Source organism: Bufo gargarizans, chromosome 5, assembly GCF_014858855.1.
Source record: "Bufo gargarizans isolate SCDJY-AF-19 chromosome 5, ASM1485885v1, whole genome shotgun sequence".
Taxonomy (NCBI): domain Eukaryota; kingdom Metazoa; phylum Chordata; class Amphibia; order Anura; family Bufonidae; genus Bufo; species Bufo gargarizans.
In genome coordinates, this window is record NC_058084.1 from 288,953,054 (window position 1) to 288,976,765 (window position 23,712).

General features: G+C 42.8%; 1 protein-coding gene across 1 annotated transcript in view; it reads right to left on the minus strand.

Annotated features, from left to right (window-relative positions):
- The window catches only part of LOC122939420 (cadherin-12-like), a 377,302-nt gene that overhangs the window by 64,163 nt on the left and 289,427 nt on the right, over positions 1-23,712 (minus strand). Inside the window, exon 4 of the mRNA XM_044295487.1 lies at positions 12,482-12,601. Within this exon, the coding sequence (XP_044151422.1) occupies positions 12,482-12,601 (120 nt within the window). The remainder of the gene's footprint in view (positions 1-12,481; positions 12,602-23,712) is intronic.

A 23,712-nucleotide genomic window follows, 5' to 3' on the forward strand; every position in this document is an offset into this window, starting at 1 on the left:
ATGAGGCTTCACGTCAGCCACCACTGCAACAGTCCATTGGCATATATTTAGGCCCAGCACCCAGGCAGAGGAGGGAGGTCCCGTAACAGAGAATCTGTCTTCATGTCAGCAGAGAATTAGTCTGCATGTCATAGCAGAGAATGAGGCTTCACGTCAGCCACCACTGCAACAGTCCATTGGCATATATTTAGGCCCAGCACACACACAGGCAGAGGAGAGAGGTCCCGTAACAGAGAATCTGGCTTCATGTCAGCAGAGAATCAGTCTGCATGTCATAGCAGAGAATGAGGCTTCACGTCAGCCACCACTGCAACAGTCCATTGGCATATATTTAGGCCCAGCACACACACAGGCAGAGGAGAGAGGTCCCGTAACAGAGAATCTGGCTTCATGTCAGCAGAGAATCAGTCTGCATGTCATAGCAGAGAATGAGGCTTCACGTCAGCCACCACTGCAACAGTCCATTGGCATATATTTAGGCCCAGCACCCAGGCAGAGGAGGGAGGTCCCGTAACAGAGAATCTGTCTTCATGTCAGCAGAGAATTAGTCTGCATGTCATAGCAGAGAATGAGGCTTCACGTCAGCCACCACTGCAACAGTCCATTGGCATATATTTAGGCCCAGCACACACACAGGCAGAGGAGAGAGGTCCCGTAACAGAGAATCTGGCTTCATGTCAGCAGAGAATCAGTCTGCATGTCATAGCAGAGAATGAGGCTTCACGTCACCCACCACTGCAACAGTCCATTGGCATATATTTAGGCCTAGCACACAGGCAGAGCAGAGAGGTCCCGTAACAGACAATCTGGCTTCATGACAGCAGAGAATTAGTCTGCATGTCATAGCAGAGAATGAGGCTTCACGTCAGCCACCACTGCAACAGTCCATTGGCATATATTTAGGCCCAGCACCCAGGCAGAGGAGAGAGGTCCCGTAACAGACAATCTGGCTTCATGTCAGCAGAGAATTAGTCTGCATGTCATAGCAGAGAATCAGGCTTCACGTCAGCCACCACTGCAACAGTCCATTGTCATAAATTTAGGCCCAGCACCCAGGCAGAGGAGAGAGGTCCCGTAACAGACAATCTGGCTTCATGACAGCAGAGAATCAGTCTGCATGTCATAGCAGAGAATGAGGCTTCACGTCACCCACCACTGCAACAGTCCATTGGCATATATTTAGGCCTAGCACACAGGCAGAGCAGAGAGGTCCCGTAACAGACAATCTGGCTTCATGTCAGCAGAGAATCAGTCTGCATGTCATAGCAGAGAATGAGGCTTCACGTCACCCACCACTGCAACAGTCCATTGGCATATATTTAGGCCTAGCACACAGGCAGAGCAGAGAGGTCCCGTAACAGACAATCTGGCTTCATGACAGCAGAGAATCAGTCTGCATGTCATAGCAGAGAATGAGGCTTCACGTCACCCACCACTGCAACAGTCCATTGGCATATATTTAGGCCTAGCACACAGGCAGAGCAGAGAGGTCCCGTAACAGACAATCTGGCTTCATGTCAGCAGAGAATCAGTCTGCATGTCATAGCAGAGAATGAGGCTTCACGTCACCCACCACTGCAACAGTCCATTGGCATATATTTAGGCCTAGCACACAGGCAGAGCAGAGAGGTCCCGTAACAGACGATCTGGCTTCATGTCAGCAGAGAATCAGTCTGCATGTCATAGCAGAGAATCAGGCTTCACGTCAGCCACCACTGCAACAGTCCATGGTCATAAATTTAGGCCCAGCACCCAGGCAGAGGAGAGAGGTCCCGTAACAGACAATCTGGCTTCATGTCAGCAGAGAATTAGTCTGCATGTCATAGCAGAGAATCAGGCTTCATGTCAGCCACCACTGCAACAGTCCATTGGCATATATTTAGGCCTAGCACACAGGCAGAGGAGAGGTTCATTCAACTTTGGGTAGCATCGCAATATAATGGTAAAATGAAAATAAAAATAGGATTGAATGAGGAAGTGCCCTGGAGTCCAATAATATATGGTTATGGGGAGGTAGTTAATGTCTAATCTGGACAAGGGACGGACAGGTCCTGTGGGATCCATGCCTGGTTCATTTTTATGAACGTCAGCTTGTCCACATTGGCTGTAGACAGGCGGCTGCGTTTGTCTGTAATGACGCCCCCTGCCGTGCTGAATACACGTTCAGACAAAACGCTGGCTGCCGGGCAGGCCAGCACCTCCAAGGCATAAAAGGCTAGCTCTGGCCACGTGGACAATTTAGAGACCCAGAAGTTGAATGGGGCCGAACCATCAGTCAGTACGTGGAGGGGTGTGCACACGTACTGTTCCACCATGTTAGTGAAATGTTGCCTCCTGCTAACACGTTGCGTATCAGGTGGTGGTGCAGTTAGCTGTGGCGTGTTGACAAAAGTTTTCCACATCTCTGCCATGCTAACCCTGCCCTCAGAGGAGCTGGCCGTGACACAGCTGCCTTGGCGACCTCTTGCTCCTCCTCTGCCTTGGCCTTGGGCTTCCACTTGTTCCCCTGTGACATTTGGGAATGCTCTCAGTAGCGCGTCTACCAACGTGCGCTTGTACTCGCGCATCTTCCTATCACGCTCCAGTGCAGGAAGTAAGGTGGGCACATTGTCTTTGTAGCGTGGATCCAGCAGGGTGGCAACCCAGTAGTCCGCACAGGTTAAAATGTGGGCAACTCTGCTGTCGTTGCGCAGGCACTGCAGCATGTAGTCGCTCATGTGTGCCAGGCTGCCCAGGGGTAAGGACAAGCTGTCCTCTGTGGGAGGCGTATCGTCATCGTCCTGCCTTTCCCCCCAGCCACGCACCAGTGATGGACCCGAGCTGCGTTGGGTGCCACCCCGCTGTGACCATGCTTCATCCTCATCCTCCTCCACCTCCTCCTCATCCTCGTCCTCCTCGTCCTCCAGTAGTGGGCCCTGGCTGGCCACATTTGTACCTGGCCTCTGCTGTTGCAAAAAACCTCCCTCTGAGTCACTTCGAAGAGACTGGCCTGAAAGTGCTAAAAATGACCCCTCTTCCTCATCCTCCTCCTCCTCCTCCTGGGCCACCTCCTGTTCCATCATCGCCCTAAGTGTTTTCTCAAGGAGACATAGAAGTGGTATTGTAACGCTGATAACGGTGTCATCGCCACTGGCCATGTTGGTGGAGTACTCGAAACAGCGCAACAGGGCACACAGGTCTCGCATGGAGGCCCAGTCATTGGTGGTGAAGTGGTGCTGTTCTGTAGTGCGACTGACCCGTGCGTGCTGCAGCTGAAACTCCACTATGGCCTGCTGCTGCTCGCACAGTCTGTCCAGCATGTGCAAGGTGGAGTTCCACCTGGTGGGCACGTCGCATATGAGGCGGTGAGCGGGAAGGCCGAAGTTACGCTGTAGCGCAGACAGGCGAGCAGCGGCAGGATGTGAACGCCGGAAGCGCGAACAGACGGCCCGCACTTTATGCAGCAGCTCTGACATGTCGGGGTAGTTGTGAATGAACTTCTGCACCACCAAATTCAGCACATGCGCCAAGCAAGGGATGTGCGTCAAATTGGCTAGTCCCAGAGCTGCAACGAGATTTCGCCCATTATCACACACCACCAGGCCGGGCTTGAGGCTCACCGGCAGCAACCACTCGTCGGTCTGTTGTTCAATACCCCGCCACAACTCCTGTGCGGTGTGGGGCCTGTCCCCCAAACATATGAGTTTCAGAATGGCCTGCTGACGTTTACCCCGGGCTGTGCTGAAGTTGGTGGTGAAGGTGTGTGGCTGACTGGATGAGCAGGTGGAAGAAGAGGAGGAGGAAGCCGAGAAGGAGGAGGTGGCAACAGGAGGCAAAGAATGTTGCCCTGCGATCCTTGGCGGCGGCAGGACGTGCGCCAAACAGCTCTCCGCCTGGGGCCCAGCTGCCACTACATTTACCCAGTGTGCAGTTAGGGAGATATAGCGTCCCTGGCCGTGCTTACTGGTCCACGTATCTGTGGTTAGGTGGACCTTGCTACAGATGGCGTTGCGCAGTGCACACTTGATTTTATGGGATACTTGGTTGTGCAGGGAAGGCACGGCTCTCTTGGAGAAGTAGTGCCGGCTGGGAACAACATACTGTGGGACAGCAAGCGACATGAGCTGTTTGAAGCTGTCTGTGTCCACCAGCCTAAATGACAGCATTTCATAGGCCAGTAGTTTAGAAATGCTGGCATTCAGGGCCAGGGATCGAGGGTGGCTAGGTGGGAATTTACGCTTTCTATCAAATGTTTGTGAGATGGAGAGCTGAACGCTGGCGTGTGACATGGTTGAGACGCTTGGTGACGGAGGTGGTGGTGGTGGTGTTGGTGGTACATCCCCTGTTTGCTGGGCGGCAGGTGCCAACGTTCCTCCAGAGGCGGAGGAAGAGGCCGAGGCGGCAGCAGCAGAATAGGCCGAGGCGGCAGCAGCAGAAGAGGTAGCAGGGGGAGCCTGAGTGACTTCCTTGGTTTTAAGGTGTTTACTCCACTGCAGTTCATGCTTTGCATGCAGGTGCCTGGTCATGCAGGTTGTGCTCAGGTTCAGAACGTTAATGCCTCGCTTCAGGCTCTGATGGCACAGCGTGCAAACCACTCGGGTCTTGTCGTCAGCACATTGTTTGAAGAAGTGCCATGCCAGGGAACTCCTTGAAGCTGCCTTTGGGGTGCTCGGTCCCAGATGGCGGCGGTCAGTAGCAGGCGGAGTCTCTTGGCGGCGGGTGTTCTGCTTTTGCCCACTGCTCCCTCTTTTGCTACGCTGTTGGCTCGGTCTCACCACTGCCTCTTCCTCCGAACTGTGAAAGTCAGTGGCACGACCTTCATTCCATGTGGGGTCTAGGACCTCATCGTCCCCTGCATCGTCTTCCACCCAGTCTTGATCCCTGACCTCCTGTTCAGTCTGCACACTGCAGAAAGACGCAGCAGTTGGCACCTGTGTTTCGTCATCATCAGAGACATGCTGAGGTGGTATTCCCATGTCCTCATCATCAGGAAACATAAGTGGTTGTGCGTCAGTGCATTCTATGTCTTTCACCGCTGGGGAAGGGCTAGGTGGATGCCCTTGGGAAACCCTGCCAGCGGAGTCTTCAAACAGCATAAGAGACTGCTGCATAACTTGAGGCTGAGACAGTTTCCCTGGTATGCATGGGGGTGATGTGACAGACTGATGGGGTTGGTTTTCAGGCGCCATCTGTGCGCTTTCTGCAGAAGACTGGGTGGGAGATAATGTGAACGTGCTGGATCCACTGTCGGCCACCCAATTGACTAATGCCTGTACCTGCTCAGGCCTTACCATCCTTAGAACGGCATTGGGCCCCACCATATATCGCTGTAAATTCTGGCGGCTACTGGGACCTGAGGTAGTTGGTACACTAGGACGTGTGGATGTGGCAGAACGGCCACGTCCTCTCCCAGCACCAGAGGGTCCACTAACACCACCACGACCATGTCCACGTCCGCGTCCCTTACTAGATGTTTTTCTCATTGTTATGGTTCACCACAACAACAAATATATTATTTGGCCCAATGTATTGTATTCAAATTCAGCGGGATATAAATTTGAGGCCTAGTATTTAGGCGCTGGGTGACCGGTATGGATTTAGTGACAGAATTAGACTTGGAAATGCACAGAAGCGTGTGTGTGAAGTTATTCTGAATGACCCTATGTGCACCTTCAATATTATATACCCTTTTAGGGATAGATTTCAAATAGCTCTGATATAGCAGAAACCACTAAATTATGAAATTGCTAAATTGGGAATTGTACTTCAACCCAGAACAAAAAATGTGCTTTGACGGACACTAAATATCTTGCCCAGCAACAACAGTACAGCGGTGGGTAACGAGAGATTTAGAGGGATTTAAATTTGAGGCCTAGTATTTAGGCGCTGGGTCGCCGGTATGGATTTAGTGACAGAATTAGACTTGGAAATGCACAGAAGCGTGTGTGTGAAGTTATTCTGAATGACCCTATGTGCACCTTCAATATTATATACCCTTTTAGGGATAGATTTCAAATAGCTCTGATATAGCAGAAACCACTAAATTATGAAATTGCTAAATTGGGAATTGTACTTCAACCCAGAACAAAAAATGTGCTTTGACGGACACTAAATATCTTGCCCAGCAACAACAGTACAGCGGTGGGTAACGAGAGATTTAGAGGGATTTAAATTTGAGGCCTAGTATTTAGGCGCTGGGTCACCGGTATGGATTTAGTGACAGAATTAGACTTGGAAATGCACAGAAGCGTGTGTGTGAAGTTATTCTGAATGACCCTATGTGCACCTTCAATATTATATACCCTTTTAGGGATAGATTTCAAATAGCTCTGATATAGCAGAAACCACTAAATTATGAAATTGCTAAATTGGGAATTGTACTTCAACCCAGAACAAAAAATGTGCTTTGACGGACACTAAATATCTTGCCCAGCAACAACAGTACAGTGGTGGGTAACGAGAGATTTAGAGGGATTTAAATTTGAGGCCTAGTATTTAGGCGCTGGGTCACCGGTATGGATTTAGTGACAGAATTAGACTTGGAAATGCACAGAAGCGTGTGTGTGAAGTTATTCTGAATGACCCTATGTGCACCTTCAATATTATATACCCTTTTAGGGATAGATTTCAAATAGCTCTGATATAGCAGAAACCACTAAATTATGAAATTGCTAAATTGGGAATTGTACTTCAACCCAGAACAAAAAATGTGCTTTGACGGACACTAAATATCTTGCCCAGCAACAACAGTACAGCGGTGGGTAACGAGAGATTTAGAGGGATTTAAATTTGAGGCCTAGTATTTAGGCGCTGGGTGACAGGTATGGGTTTAGTGACAGAATTAGACTTGAAAATACACAGTAGCGGGTGTGTGTGAAGTTATTCTGAATGACCCAATGTGCACCTTCAATATTATATACCCTTTTTGGGATAGATTTCAAATAGCTCTGATATAGCAGGAACCACTAAATTATGAAATTGCTAAATTGGGAATTGTACTTCAACCCAGAACAAAAAATGTGCTTTGACGGACACTAAATATCTTGCCCAGCAACAACAGTACAGCGGTGGGTAACGAGAGATTTAGAGGGATTTAAATTTGAGGCCTAGTATTTAGGCGCTGGGTCACCGGTATGGATTTAGTGACAGAATTAGACTTGGAAATGCACAGAAGCGTGTGTGTGAAGTTATTCTGAATGACCCTATGTGCACCTTCAATATTATATACCCTTTTAGGGATAGATTTCAAATAGCTCTGATATAGCAGAAACCACTAAATTATGAAATTGCTAAATTGGGAATTGTACTTCAACCCAGAACAAAAAATGTGCTTTGACGGACACTAAATATCTTGCCCAGCAACAACAGTACAGTGGTGGGTAACGAGAGATTTAGAGGGATTTAAATTTGAGGCCTAGTATTTAGGCGCTGGGTCACCGGTATGGATTTAGTGACAGAATTAGACTTGGAAATGCACAGAAGCGTGTGTGTGAAGTTATTCTGAATGACCCTATGTGCACCTTCAATATTATATACCCTTTTAGGGATAGATTTCAAATAGCTCTGATATAGCAGAAACCACTAAATTATGAAATTGCTAAATTGGGAATTGTACTTCAACCCAGAACAAAAAATGTGCTTTGACGGACACTAAATATCTTGCCCAGCAACAACAGTACAGTGGTGGGTAACGAGAGATTTAGAGGGATTTAAATTTGAGGCCTAGTATTTAGGCGCTGGGTCACCGGTATGGATTTAGTGACAGAATTAGACTTGGAAATGCACAGAAGCGTGTGTGTGAAGTTATTCTGAATGACCCTATGTGCACCTTCAATATTATATACCCTTTTAGGGATAGATTTCAAATAGCTCTGATATAGCAGAAACCACTAAATTATGAAATTGCTAAATTGGGAATTGTACTTCAACCCAGAACAAAAAATGTGCTTTGACGGACACTAAATATCTTGCCCAGCAACAACAGTACACCGGTGGGTAACGAGAGATTTAGAGGGAATTAAATTTGAGGCCTAGTATTTAGGCGCTGGGTCACCGGTATGGATTTAGTGACAGAATTAGACTTGGAAATACACAGTAGCGGGTGTGTGTGAAGTTATTCTGAATGACCCTATGTGCACCTTCAATATTATATACCCTTTTAGGGATAGATTTCAAATAGCTCTGATATAGCAGAAACCACTAAATTATGAAATTGCTAAATTGGGAATTGTACTTCAACCCAGAACAAAAAATGTGCTTTGACGGACACTAAATATCTTGCCCAGCAACAACAGTACAGCGGTGGGTAACGAGAGATTTAGAGGGAATTAAATTTGAGGCCTAGTATTTAGGCGCTGGGTCACCGGTATGGATTTAGTGACAGAATTAGACTTGGAAATGCACAGAAGCGTGTGTGTGAAGTTATTCTGAATGACCCTATGTGCACCTTCAATATTATATACCCTTTTAGGGATAGATTTCAAATAGCTCTGATATAGCAGAAACCACTAAATTATGAAATTGCTAAATTGGGAATTGTACTTCAACCCAGAACAAAAAATGTGCTTTGACGGACACTAAATATCTTGCCCAGCAACAACAGTACACCGGTGGGTAACGAGAGATTTAGAGGGAATTAAATTTGAGGCCTAGTATTTAGGCGCTGGGTCACCGGTATGGATTTAGTGACAGAATTAGACTTGGAAATACACAGTAGCGGGTGTGTGTGAAGTTATTCTGAATGACCCTATGTGCACCTTCAATATTATATACCCTTTTAGGGATAGATTTCAAATAGCTCTGATATAGCAGAAACCACTAAATTATGAAATTGCTAAATTGGGAATTGTACTTCAACCCAGAACAAAAAATGTGCTTTGACGGACACTAAATATCTTGCCCAGCAACAACAGTACAGCGGTGGGTAACGAGAGATTTAGAGGGAATTAAATTTGAGGCCTAGTATTTAGGCGCTGGGTCACCGGTATGGATTTAGTGACAGAATTAGACTTGGAAATGCACAGAAGCGTGTGTGTGAAGTTATTCTGAATGACCCTATGTGCACCTTCAATATTATATACCCTTTTTGGGATAGATTTCAAATAGCTCTGATATAGCAGAAACCACTAAATTATGAAATTGCTAAATTGGGAATTGTACTTCAACCCAGAACAAAAAATGTGCTTTGACGGACACTAAATATCTTGCCCAGCAACAACAGTACAGCGGTGGGTAACGAGAGATTTAGAGGGAATTAAATTTGAGGCCTAGTATTTAGGCGCTGGGTCACCGGTATGGATTTAGTGACAGAATTAGACTTGGAAATACACAGTAGCGGGTGTGTGTGAAGTTACTCTGAATGACCCTATGTGCACCTTCAATATTATATACCCTTTTTGGGATAGATTTCAAAGAGCTCTGATATAGCAGGAACCACTAAATTATGAAATTGCTAAATTGAGAATTGTATTTCAACCCAGAACAAGAAATGTGCTTGAACGGACACTAAATAACTCGCCCAGCTACAGCACTAGGGACAGATTTAGCTGGATATAAATTTGAGGCCTAGTATTTAGGCGCTGGGTGACAGGTATGGGTTTAGTGACAGAATTAGACTTGGAAATACACAGTAGCGGGTGTGTGTGAAGTTATTCTGAATGACCCTATGTGCACCTTCAATATTATATACCCTTTTAGGGATAGATTTCAAATAGCTCTGATATAGCAGAAACCACTAAATTATGAAATTGCTAAATTGGGAATTGTACTTCAACCCAGAACAAAAAATGTGCTTTGACGGACACTAAATATCTTGCCCAGCAACAACAGTACAGCGGTGGGTAACGAGAGATTTAGAGGGAATTAAATTTGAGGCCTAGTATTTAGGCGCTGGGTCACCGGTATGGATTTAGTGACAGAATTAGACTTGGAAATACACAGTAGCGGGTGTGTGTGAAGTTATTCTGAATGACCCTATGTGCACCTTCAATATTATATACCCTTTTTGGGATAGATTTCAAATAGCTCTGATATAGCAGGAACCACTAAATTATGAAATTGCTAAATTGGGAATTGTACTTCAACCCAGAACAAAAAATGTGCTTTGACGGGCACTAAATAACTTTCCCAGCTACAACAGGACAACGGTAACGAGAGATTTAGAGGGATTTAAATTTGAGGCCTAGTATTTAGGCGCTGGGTGACAGGTATGGGTTTAGTGACAGAATTAGACTTGGAAATACACAGTAGCGGGTGTGTGTGAAGTTATTCTGAATGACCCTATGTGCACCTTCAATATTATATACCCTTTTTGGGATAGATTTCAAATAGCTCTGATATAGCAGAAACCACTAAATTATGAAATTGCTAAATTGGGAATTGTACTTCAACCCAGAACAAAAAATGTGCTTTGACGGACACTAAATATCTTGCCCAGCAACAACAGTACAGCGGTGGGTAACGAGAGATTTAGAGGGAATTAAATTTGAGGCCTAGTATTTAGGCGCTGGGTCACCGGTATGGATTTAGTGACAGAATTAGACTTGGAAATACACAGTAGCGGGTGTGTGTGAAGTTACTCTGAATGACCCTATGTGCACCTTCAATATTATATACCCTTTTTGGGATAGATTTCAAAGAGCTCTGATATAGCAGGAACCACTAAATTATGAAATTGCTAAATTGGGAATTGTATTTCAACCCAGAACAAGAAATGTGCTTGAACGGACACTAAATAACTCGCCCAGCTACAGCACTAGGGACAGATTTAGCTGGATATAAATTTGAGGCCTAGTATTTAGGCGCTGGGTGACCGGTATGGATTTAGTGACAGAATTAGACTGGGATATGGCCAAAAAATGAACAGACTATTGCTGGTTAAATGCACTTGGTGTGACAGCTTCACCCTGATGTAGGCTTTAGCCAAAAAACAACCACACCATTGAGGGTTAAATGCACTTGGTGACAGGCGCAGCTTGCCCCTGATTTTGTATATGGCCAAAAAATGAACAGACTATTGCTGGTTAAATGCACTTGGTGTGACAGCTTCACCCTGATGTAGGCTTTAGCCAAAAAACAACCACACCATTGAGGGTTAAATGCACTTGGTGACAGGCGCAGCTTGCCCCTGATTTTGTATATGGCCAAAAAATGAACAGACTATTGCTGGTTAAATGCACTTGGTGTGACAGCTTCACCCTGATGTAGGCTTTAGCCAAAAAACAACCACACCATTGAGGGTTAAATGCACTTGGTGACAGGCGCAGCTTGCCCCTGATTTTGTATATGGCCAAAAAATGAACAGACTATTGCTGGTTAAATGCACTTGGTGTGACAGCTTCACCCTGATGTAGGCTTTAGCCAAAAAACAACCACACCATTGAGGGTTAAATGCACTTGGTCGCAGCTTGTGCTGGCGCACCACAAGACACAAAATGGCCGCCGATCACCCCAGAAAAATGAGACTGACAAACGGTCTGTGCAGCCTAAAAACAGTGAGCAATTGAGGATCAGCAGCTCAATGATCCACAGCTGCAGATCGATCAGTTAATCAAGTCCTTTGGAGGAGTTAATCTGCCTAATCTCGCCCTACTGTCGCAGCCGCAACCTCTCCCTACGCTAATCAGAGCAGAGTGACGGGCGGCGCTATGTGACTCCAGCTTAAATAGAGGCTGGGTCACATGGTGCTCTGGCCAATCACAGCCATGCCAATAGTAGGCATGGCTGTGATGGCCTCTTGGGGCAAGTAGTATGACGCTTGTTGATTGGCTGCTTTGCAGCCTTTCAAAAAGCGCCAAGAAAGCGTCACAAAAGCGCGAAGAAAGCGACGAACACCGAACCCGAACCCGGACTTTTACGAAAATGTCCGGGTTCGGGTCCGTGTCACGGACACCCCAAAATTCGGTACGAACCCGAACTATACAGTTCGAGTTCGCTCATCCCTAATTATCAGTAACGAAAGCGTTTTTGCTGAACCCTACCAGATCCAGCAAAAATGCTAGTGTGAAAGTAGCCATAGCTGGATGTTGCCACATACTGCCAGATCCCAATTGCAAATAGAGCTATATTTGTTGAGCCAAAAGCAGACATGTATGCAGTAAAGTGGACAGATCCCTATTGGATCCCATTATAGTCAAGGGGACCTGGCAGTGTGCAGCAGTCTCCAGTATATCCAGATACTGTAAACTCTGGTAGTTTGTTCCTCTGCCGGAACAAACTACTGGAGTTGTTTGCCACATACTGTGTGGGAAACTAATCTAACACTCCTATGACAGAGAAATCTCTGTCAGCCATACATTCTAAGAAGAGCAATTGATTTGAATATGAGTTATCTCAGAAAAGTTTGTAAAATTTTCTAATGTTTTGTCAAATGGGGTTAAATTCTCTGGTAGAGACCTTTTATTCTGGAAATCAGTGGAGGCCCAAGATCATAGATTTCACCCAAAAATTATCTTTACCTAGTAAGCAACAAAGAAAACTAAAGCATGCAAAAACATGTCTGTACCTGTCTTAGGATCAATAGAAAAATATGGTTGTCCCTGAAGAATGCTATAAACCACTCTGGCACTGCTTCCATATGTGGGATCATCTGCATCAGTTGCTTTAACCTGAAGTACATAGGCACCTGGAGTAAGGAAACAAGATTTAGTTATGTACGCTTTATTATGTCACATAAATGTAAATGATCACAAAGGCATAAAATTAGATAAAACAGCAATTAAAGTAGAAGCTGATTATGTAAAGGCTAGTTTCATATCAGTACATTAGTTCTGGAAAATATGGGCCTTGTGACAAAGTCATTTCCATTTTTGACCCAAAGTCACTGCATCATGCTAATCTATGGTGCTTTGAGTTCTAGCTCAAAGACAGTCCAATCTCCCTTACTAGCACGATGCAGGGAGTACAGAATTTCTGCATGTTTTAACCTTTAGATTCCTTTTTTTTAAACCTCACTTCTGTCACCTTAGGCCCTGGATAAATGGGTCTAAAAGTACATTTACAGCTTGGTCTTGCCCACTTTTCTTTCTTTCCATTATTTTTTTTTTTTTTTTTTTTTTTTTTGTGCTGAGAGAAGACAATTCTAAAAAATATTAATACAAATGTAGATGCAGATTTTCGAGTTTCCACCAAATACTTAAAAATAAATCCAAGGTTTTATTGAAGATGCATTAAAAGCAAGTGGTGTGAACCACAGAGAGGAAGGCGACCTGGTGTGTTTTCCTGTCTGTGGCTGCACACCACTTGCTTTTAATGTACGGTATGTTCAATACAACCTTGGATTTTTACAGTTGGCTGACTCCAGACATTGTATTGCCTGTGAAAAATAAATATGGACTGTTGTGTCTAGAGTATATGATTACACAATTTGCATTTACTTTAGTATGGCTATGATCAATATCATAAAACCTCTGTCTGTAGATAACAGCACAATTAACCTGGAATAAAACACATCAAGGAAATGTATCACCAAAATGTTTTTTCTACCAGTTAAAACCAAACTGTGACAAATATCCTTTTTATCTAATCTCTTATTTATTTATTTTTTTCTTGAAAAAATTATGGGGCTGCCATTTTTCCTGAGCTGTTCTTAACAGCATTTACAAAGCATTAAGAAAATTTCTTTATGGTAGTCCCATGGTCCATGTACACAATGGTCAGGAGGGGACACTATTGACTCGGAGAGTTTTCTGTTCATACTCTATAACCTGTGTAGAGGGCATTGTACAAAGAAAGAAAAGATAAGCTCTGACAATCACCTATTGTTAATGGTGGATCCTGTGTTATCTGTCATTCTAGTCCTGCCTATAAGGCTACATGCACATGACCGTTCTGTGTTTTGCGGTCCACAAATTGTGAAACCGCAAAACATGGATGGCGTCCGTGTGTGTTCCGCATTTTGCCTTTAATATAACTGCCTATTCTTGTCTGCAAAGCGCGGACAAGAATAGGACAGGTTATATTTTTTTGGCAGACCACGGAATGGAGCAATGGATGCGGACAGCATGCGGAGTGCTGTCGACATCTTTTGCGGCCCTATTGAAGTGAATGGGTCCGCCTCCAAGCCGCTAAAACTGCCGATCGGATGCAGACCAAAACAGCGGCCGTGTGCATGAGGCCTAAGGATATCATCTTGTGTATAGATAAGCAGGTAACTGCAGTAAAGTGATCTGTACAGACCAAGACAAGGTGCCTATTATTAGGCTTAGCAGCTAGTGGGATTTTATAGTTTTTGTTTAAATATAGATATTGGCATGAAAAATTTAAAATAACCCCCAAAAATTCTTTGAAAATACGTTAAACATAAAAACATAAGTTCATTTTCTAATGACATATTTCCTTTAAGATATCTAGCTCTGCCACTCTTGTTCTGTTGACTAAAATCTTATGGGACACTACTGATTCCTAGGATTGCCACCGTTTTCATATGCTATACCAATGGACATCTTTTCAAAAAAGCACTACAAGTGATATTTCTTAAGACTGGTGTTCCTTATGTCAGTCTTGATCTCCTATGAAATGGAGTTGTTCTTAATTTATTAAAAAGCAGATGCCTCTTATTAAAATTATGTACATCTGTAAGAAACAGTCATGTAATGTGTCTAAGTTTCATTATCCTGGTAAACTGTGTTAAAATTTAATGTATAATGCTATTCCAGTAATACAGATAAATGTAAATGCCTGCAGTATTCGATTGGTCAGTAGATGGCAGCATAGAACCAATTTGCATTGAAGTTTACCATAGAGAAAGTGTATTAATGTGATAGTGGCTCTTTAAAACAGCAGTTAAGTGTTGAAGTGACACGCCCCTTATCATGTCAGCCTGCCTCAGTGTGAGCAGGAAGAATGAGGAAGAGAGACTGGAACTATAACGGCTGCCATCTTGGCAAGAAAGAAAACAAGTTCTGTGCTGTGTAAGACGTGTGTGGAGATACTAAAGGACGTTCCTGTGCAGCCAAGCTGTGTGAACTTCAGTCTAGAGACGGATGGAGTGTAAAGAGACTGTGCATTTAGTGAAGGCAAGTTAAAAGGACTGTGTGCAGCAACTAACCTGTGGAGCCGACATTGGGCTGAGTGGATTGCCCCAAACAGTAAAGAGACTCACAGTGCTGTCGAGGTACCGGACAGTCACTGTAAAATTCTGGATTATATCCATCTGGTTTTCTGGCCTGCTGAGGAGGACTTCTTTGTTGCGGATCCTGCGCTGGTTAAAGGAAAAGGACGACATTGGGCCCCACCGTGCACTTCCACAAACTGTAAGAGGTCCACTTGGACCACTGGGATAAGGGGGGTGCGCACCCGCTTGAAAGTTAGGGTCAGTTAGGGATAGTTCCGGGGACTGTTATTTCTTAGTGCCCGCACTGCGAATACGGACACAGCAAAGGTGGAAATTGTTGCAGTCTCTGACTTGAATTGTTTATACTGTTTTGAATATTTTGCTTGTCTTTATCTCTGTGATTTCACTATTAACCTGCTTTTATTAATTTATAGTAAATGCAATTTTCTTAATCTTGACTTCTGCGTAAGCACTCTTTTCTGGTTGCGGAATCAAACCACCTGCCTTGCTCTCGGTTCACACATCTCTGGCATTTCATGGGACAAAAACTTGAATCCACACTAGTGACTATAAGTTATGCCAATCTCTGGCATAAATTATAAGGGGAGGAGGATTGACCCTCCCAATAATCCCCCTTTATCATTTTGGAAAACATTTTTGATCTTTCTGATTATTTGAAAATGTGGAATCTGATTGGTTGCTGTGGGCAACTAAGCCAGTTCTACTTTACACCAGTTTGATAAATGACTCCATAGTAAAATAAAAAGGGCACAAATATGGTGTGCACCATATTTTGTGACTTTTTACGCCACTTTTGTGGCATAAAATTCTTGTTAAATCTCCCACATATAATTTTTATATGCAATTACAAAAGCATTCAGATCCAGGGTCTTGTTTTAGCACTGTAGAATTTTTTTTTTTTTTTTAGGATAACCCCTTTATGATATAATTATAGTATTATATTATTAGTATATTATAGTATATTACAAGCCAACATTGCAAAATGTAAGTGTGACCTATTTGCATTTACATTCACATGTGTACAATGTGTGCAGAGTATTGTAGCTTTCCAAACCCTATCTGATGCCAGTATAAGTAAGATATGCTAATTGGGATTTTTTCATTTTCCAGAAACCCAGAGGAGCATTAACTGTCTTATTATACTCTTCATGCATACTTGGCAACCTCCATAAGAAGAAATAGTACCCCAACAATTTGTTCTGATTCTAACAAACTCAAATATTTTGCAGATTTTTTCACAAATTCGGCATAACCTTCTAGCTCAGCCATTTATACAGACTTTCTTAGCATAACCTCTATGATCCTGGGTCTGCTTCTGAGTGAGTAATGTGCTGACTTAGCTATAGTTTAAAAACAAATGACTATTACATTTTTTTGCAGTTTTCCCCACATAAAAATAAAAGGAAAATAAAAAGTTTTTGCTGAAAAAAACACATATAAAACACTAGGTGTCAAAATAATAATAATATCATAAGAATAGAAAATAAAAAAAACTTGCAACTTTTAAACTACCACATGTGCTAAATCACAAAAAAGTGTCTGGTCATTGTTTTAATGTTTATTTGACGATTTGAGAATACATAGGCTTACAGGCTAAGTGGTAAGTATACACAGGCTACGTGTCATCACATATATATATATATATATACACATATATACACTCACCTAAAGAATTTTTAGGAACACCATACTAATACGGTGTTGGACCCCCTTTTGCCTTCAGAACTGCCTTAATTCTATGTGGCATTGATTCAACAAGGTGCTGATAGCATTCTTTAGAAATGTTGGCCCATATTGATAGGATAGCATCTTGCAGTTGATGGAGATTTGAGGGATGCACATCCAGGGCACGAAGCTCCCGTTCCACCACATCCCAAAGATGCTCTATTGGGTTGAGATCTGGTGACTGTGGGGGCCATTTTTAGTACAGTGAACTCATTGTCATGTTCAAGAAACCAATTTGAAATGATTCGAGCTTTGTGACATGGTGCATTATCCTGCTGGAAGTAGCCATCAGAGGATGGGTACATGGTGGTCATGAAGGGATGGACATGGTCAGAAACAATGCTCAGGTAGCCCGTGGCATTTAAACGATGGCCAATTGGCACTAAAGGGCCTAAAGTTTGCCTAGAAAACATCCCCCACACCATTATACCACCACCACCAGCCTGCACAGTGGCATGATGGATACATGTTCTCATTCTGTTTACGCCAAATTCGGACTCTACCATTTGAATATTTCAACAGAAATCGAGACTCATCAGACCAGGCAACATTTTTCCAGTCTTCAACAGTCCAATTTTGGTGAGCTTGTGCAAATTGTAGCCTCTTTTTCCTATTTGTAGTGGAGATGAGTGGTACCCGGTGTGGTCTTCTGCTGTTGTAGCCCATCCGCCTCAAGGTTGTGCGTGTTGTGGCTTCACAAATGCTTTGCTGCATACCTCGGTTGTAACGAGGCGTTATTTCAGTCAACGTTGCTCTTCTATCAGCTTGAATCAGTCGGCCCATTCTCCTCTGACCTCTAGCATCAACAAGGCATTTTCGCCCACAGGACTGCCGCATACTGGATGTTTTTCCCTTTTCACACCATTCTTTGTAAACCCTAGAAATGGTTGTGCGTGAAAATCCCAGTAACTGAGCAGATTGTGAAATACTCAGACCGGCCCATCTGGCACCAACAACCATGCCACGCTCAAAATTGCTTAAATCACCTTTCTTTCCCATTCTGACATTCAGTTTGGAGTTCAGGAGATTGTCTTGACCAGGACCACAACCCTGCATGCATTGAAGCAACTGCCATGTGATTGGTTGACTAGATAATCGCATTAATGAGAAATAGAACAGGTGTTCCTAATAATTCTTTAGGTGAGTGTATATATATATATATATATATATATATATATATATATGTATATATATATATATATATATATATATATATTACAGCAGACAAATCACATACATAATAGTAAAGGAAAACAACAATCACCTGGCATGAAGACAAAGTTTTATATCTTTCAGCCCCTCCTCCTAAGGCCTCGTTCCCATTTAAATTTTTCACTGACGTGTGCTGACGCATTTTCTGCGGATAGTACACGTACCTATTGATTTAAATGTGTCTGTTCACATTTCAGTATTTTTTTGCTGACTTTGGATCAGTAAAAAAATTACTAGGACATGCACTACTTTGATCCATGAAGCAGACCAAGCATGCCCATTGAACTCTATGGGTCTGTGAGAATCACTGACACACATCACTGTTGTGTCCTTGTTGCATAAATTTTTCACTGAAGACTAATAGGAGATTCTTTAGAAATTTATTTTCAGCTGAACAATGTCAGTGAATTACGGATGACACACGGATGGTAAAAACGGACACTCGGACCAACCACGGATCCTTCACGGACAGCTTCACAGATAAAACATGTAGGTTTTTTTCACATACGTGACACTGACAAGGAAATGTGAACGATGCCTAAGGATGTACAGTGTGAAGTACTTCTCTGAGATTAAGGGCTCATGAACATGAACGTATTTTCTTTCCGCTTCCGTTTTGTTTGCGGACCTTATGCGGAACCATTCAATTCACTGGGTCCACAAAAAAATGGAAGTTACTTAGTGTGCATTCCATTCCCGTAAGTCTCTATTTCCCTTCCGCAAAAAAATGAAACATGTCATATTATTGTCCGCATTATGGACAAGGATAGTACTGTTCTATAAATGGCCGGCTGTTCCGTTCTGCAAAATACGGAATGCACACGGATGTCATCCGTATTTTTTGCGTATCAGTTTTTTGTGGACCGCAAAATACATACAGTCATGTGCATGAGCCCTAACTCTAAGGAATGCAGCCTTTTAAGCTTTATGGGGGTATTTGTATATGTTATCTAACTATCTCTAAGTCACTACATTACAAGGAATATCATTACAAAGAATATAGACGGTAATATAATAATTAAAGGAGACCAATCAGTACTGAACAATGTCAGTGAATTACGGATGACACATGGTAAAAACAAATAATCGGAACAACCTTAACGGACAGCTTCACAGATAAAACATGTAGGTTTTTTTCACATACGTGACACTGACAAGGAAATGTGAACGAGGCCTAAGGATGTACAGTGTGTAGTATGTCTCTGAGATTAAGGGCTGATGCACATGAACGTATTTTTTTTCCATGTCCGTTTCAGGTTTTTTTGCGGACCATGTGCGGAACCATTCACTTCAATGGGTCTGCAAAAAAACCTGATGTAATAATTAAAGGAGACCAATCAGTACTTAACTATGCAAAATACCCTTACAACACAGTCATTGAGGACTTTTCATAGTCATTAATGGGTTAAATTGTATGAACAAAGGAAAAGAAAAAGTGATCTATAATACAGTATGTCTTACACTTTCAGAATCCTATTTTGTGGTTTCAAAATAAATTATGGATAAAAACGTATGGAAAACTATGGTACTTGTCGAGAAGCCTTGACAAAGTACGACTAATGTGACTCTTGTTTTCAGAGCAGCAAGAAAAAATAGGTAATTCTCAGCTTCTCAAGGAAAATGTCCATGGTCATATTTTAGTAGTGGTCTAAAATTTTATTCAGCTTTTTTAATTTATTGTATAACAAAGAAAGAAGTTGCATGAATCAGAGCGCCACCTCATTAGTTTTCACGTTTCATTGAAAGGGAGGCCTTGCTCACGATCCATTGCCTTAGTAATGTCAATGGTAATTTCATCTTGGGTTTAGTAAACTATGTATGTTCATGTTTTCATGCATCTATAAAATAAAATTTTGACACTGCCCTTGTATGCCTTAACATAAAAATATGAACCATAAAAAACTAACAGTAATATAGTCTGATAGAAGTGTTCCTTAAGCTAGCATCTGTTGGAATTATAAAAAGGGCAATTTTTCACCTAAGAATAATGACCTAGTTTAAGGGTTTCTCATCATATTGTGGTAGTAACACAAGTCTGCCTGCATCATTAATATCTTTAAAGGCAGACAAAATCACAAAGCTATATTCCTCAATGACTCAGAGCTCCAGACAATGATAATGCTTTCCTTTGCCTCCAGAGAAGGCCATGTCTTTCTAAGCTATTGAGTTATGTATTGTTATTATTTAGAACTCAATTGCGTCTTTACTTTTTTATTCTATTTATTTTTTAACTCTATCTTGTAGTATTTTCATTGGAGAAAGTGATAGTTTCATGTGGCACCCCTGCCAATCAACTGTCTGGGTGCAGCTGAGTCGCCAGAAGTCATCACCAGAACTACACTGCACCCTCAACATCATTTTGGACAATGATTGTCACTGAAGTGATGCTCCCATTGACTTCGGTGATGAGCCCCATCCACTACAATATTGACAGTGCTCGGTAGCTTTGACAAAGACTCACAGCGATGGAGCTAGCCAGGTCAGCTTGGCATACCCCGCGGATTATCTAGTCTATATAAAGATAGGATATCATTAAAAAAAGAGATGGCTGTGAGATGAACAGGTGACCTAAACTTCAGCATCAGAAAACTAGATAATTATAAATGATGAAATAAATCAGCACCAATACTTGGACTCCAAAACAATTGATTTTGAGTTGTTGTACAGACCTCAAAGTATGTCAATATTCAATTATTTTAATGTAAATCATGTTAAGTACAATTAGAATTATATAACTTTTAAGAATAATCACAGTTATTAGCAAAAATATCTGAATTATTCTATTGTACACCAATAGTTTATTTAAAGCATACATATAAAATAAAGAAAGTATACATACAACACATCACAAGTTTTTAGTAGACATTGTCCATCTTTAAAAAAATATATATACCCCAACTAGCTGTACTTATAGATGAATCTTTACCTCCTGTTGCCCGTCGCTCCGTTGTAGCTCCCTAGTCTCTTCGCTGGTCTTCCAGTTCCTATCTGTCAACTTCTGCATGGATGGGCTCACATGTGCCACTGCAGTCCATGGCTTGCTTTAGCACTGACATTTGCCAAAGCAGCAAATGACCCAAGAGTGACAGGTCATTTGTTGACACTTCTTCACATCACTCCATCCATGCTGAACATGGAAATGGTGAGATTGGGAACAAAAGACGAGTGAGGAGAGCCAGGGAACCGTTGAGCCAAGGAGATCCAAGGAGCAGGTGAGTATACCTACATTTTTCCACAGGTACAGTAGACTGGGGTGCTAATAAAAAATAAAAAAAAATGCTGGACAACCCCTTAAAGTATAAAATCAGAGAGGGGATTATCACAACTTAGAGACTCCATGGAGAAAAAAGAAACATGCACTTCCCAGATGTGCTCCAAAGACATAGCAAACAGTAGTGCAGTGGGTGCAATGATACTGGGGCTTATATGTCTGGGAGGTCCTCTGTCACACAGGAGAATAACAAGATGTTTAAGGTTCAGTGATGTCTCTGGTTCATTTACTAGACAAAGCTATCTCATAAAACAGATGCATAATTTGAACTGAAAGATCTATGTACTGCGCCATAAAATGCAGTAATCCTACTATGATTTAGTTACTAAGCTGAATGTGGTCAATCTGCACCAAAACCATTTTATACACCTTGCTCCACATTTAGATACTTTTTTTTTTTGGGGGGGGGGGGGGGGGCATAGTTTGATGGGAAGGGGTTTGGCTTAAATGTGACATGTGGCAAAATGTTTTAAAATAAGGAAGCCAATCAATAGTGATGTGATAATAAACACAAATGTTTAGCATGTCTTAGCAACATGCAGAACATTCATCATTCAGCAAAAGCCATTGTACACGTAAATGATTTGTAGCATCTTTTGACTAAGGGAGGGCTCATGCACACGGCCGTTGCCCTGCCGTGGCCGTATTGCGGGCCGCATATGGCAGGTCCGCAATACACGGGGCACCAGTCTTGTGTATCCCGCATCATGGATGCAGACCTATTAACTTGATTTAGGGCTCATTCACCGTATTGCAGACTGCATTTGCCGATCCACTATACACAGGCACCTTTCCATGTGGATTCCACATCATGAATGTAGACCCATTCACTTCAATGGGTCCGGAAATCCGGAGATGCGGAACGGTGAGGGGTGTATAGCATGGTTCCATTCCGTGCCTCTGTACCTCAAAAAGTCAGAACATGCTCTATCTTTTTGCGAAACGGAGGGATCACAGACCCGATCAAGTGAATGGGTCCACGATCCCCATGCTGCTGAGCCACAGTCGGTGCTCATGCATCGCGAAACGCAAAAACAAAACATATCCGTATGGTTTCCGTAATTGATCCGTTTTTTGCGGATCGTATACAGAAACAGTAACTTATTAATCACAAAACACATGAGCAATATGGGCTGGGCATAGCATTTCTACAGTATAAATCCGCAAAATATAGATGAAATACGGATGTGTTCCGTGTGTGTTCCGTATTGTTTGCGGACCCATTGACTTGAATGGGGCCTCGGACCATGATTTGCGGACAATAATAGGACATGCACTACTTTTTTGCGCAACGGCCATGCAGACAAACAGATTGCACATGGAGTAACTTCTGTATTTTCTACAGCCCCATTGAAGTGAATGGTTCCGCATATGGAAAACGGAAGCAGAAAGAAAATACTTTTGTGTGCATGAGACCTTCGGCCTCGTTCCCATTTCCATCTCAGTGTCATTTCTGTGAAAAAAAAAGTATGTGTCGGTGAAGCTGTCAGTGAAGGATCCGTGGTTCTCAGTTTTTACCATCCGTGTGTCAACCGTATTTCACTGACGTTGCTCAGCTGAAAATTAATTTCCAAAGAATCTCCTATTAGTCTTCAGTGAAAAACGGAAGCAACATGGACACAACACAAATGTGTGTCAGTGATTTTCACGGACCCATAGAGTTCAATGGTCCTTGCTTGGTCCGCATCACGGATCAAAGTAGTGCATGTCCCCGTGATTTCTATACTGACCCACGGTCAGTAAAAAAATACTGGAATGTAAACAGACACATTTAAATCAATGGGTACGTGTGCTGTCGGCATAAAATGTGGAAAGCATGCATCAGTGAAAAACGGAAATGTGAATGAGGCCTCTTGCACACAACCGTATGCCCTCCGAGATATACGGTCCGAGAGTGGGCCATATGTCCCGGAGCGGCATTGATCATGCGCACGGGAACACACAGCATCATAGATTACAATGATGCTGTGCACGTCAGCCACCCGGGGGACTATTATCCCGCACCGTATATCTCGGACCGTATATCTCGGAGGGCATACGTCGTGTGCAAGAGGCCTGAGAGTACATATAAATCTATAATAATCTCTTATATGAAAAAGATACATTCAATAAAGACATATTGCACACGTTTAAAGAGGTGAATGATACATAATATAGGGGCATCAAAAGTGCTTTTCTATATGAAAATGTCAGGGTTGAAGAAATCTACTGAGAACATAACATTTTGCGAAAGTAACCCGGACTGGCGAGGTGCAGGGTTTTCCGCTTTTCCCATATTGATGACCTATCCTCAGGCATTAAAATAGATGAAGTGAACAATTTTGAAAGCGTTTTTCAGTGCTCGGAAGTCTATTTTTATTGAAATGATGGTAGATTATTGTAATTTTCTCCTTTCTTGCTATCGCTCTTGTTAGAGTCTCTTCTGAGTCTCATCTGTTCTGACAGCGCTCAA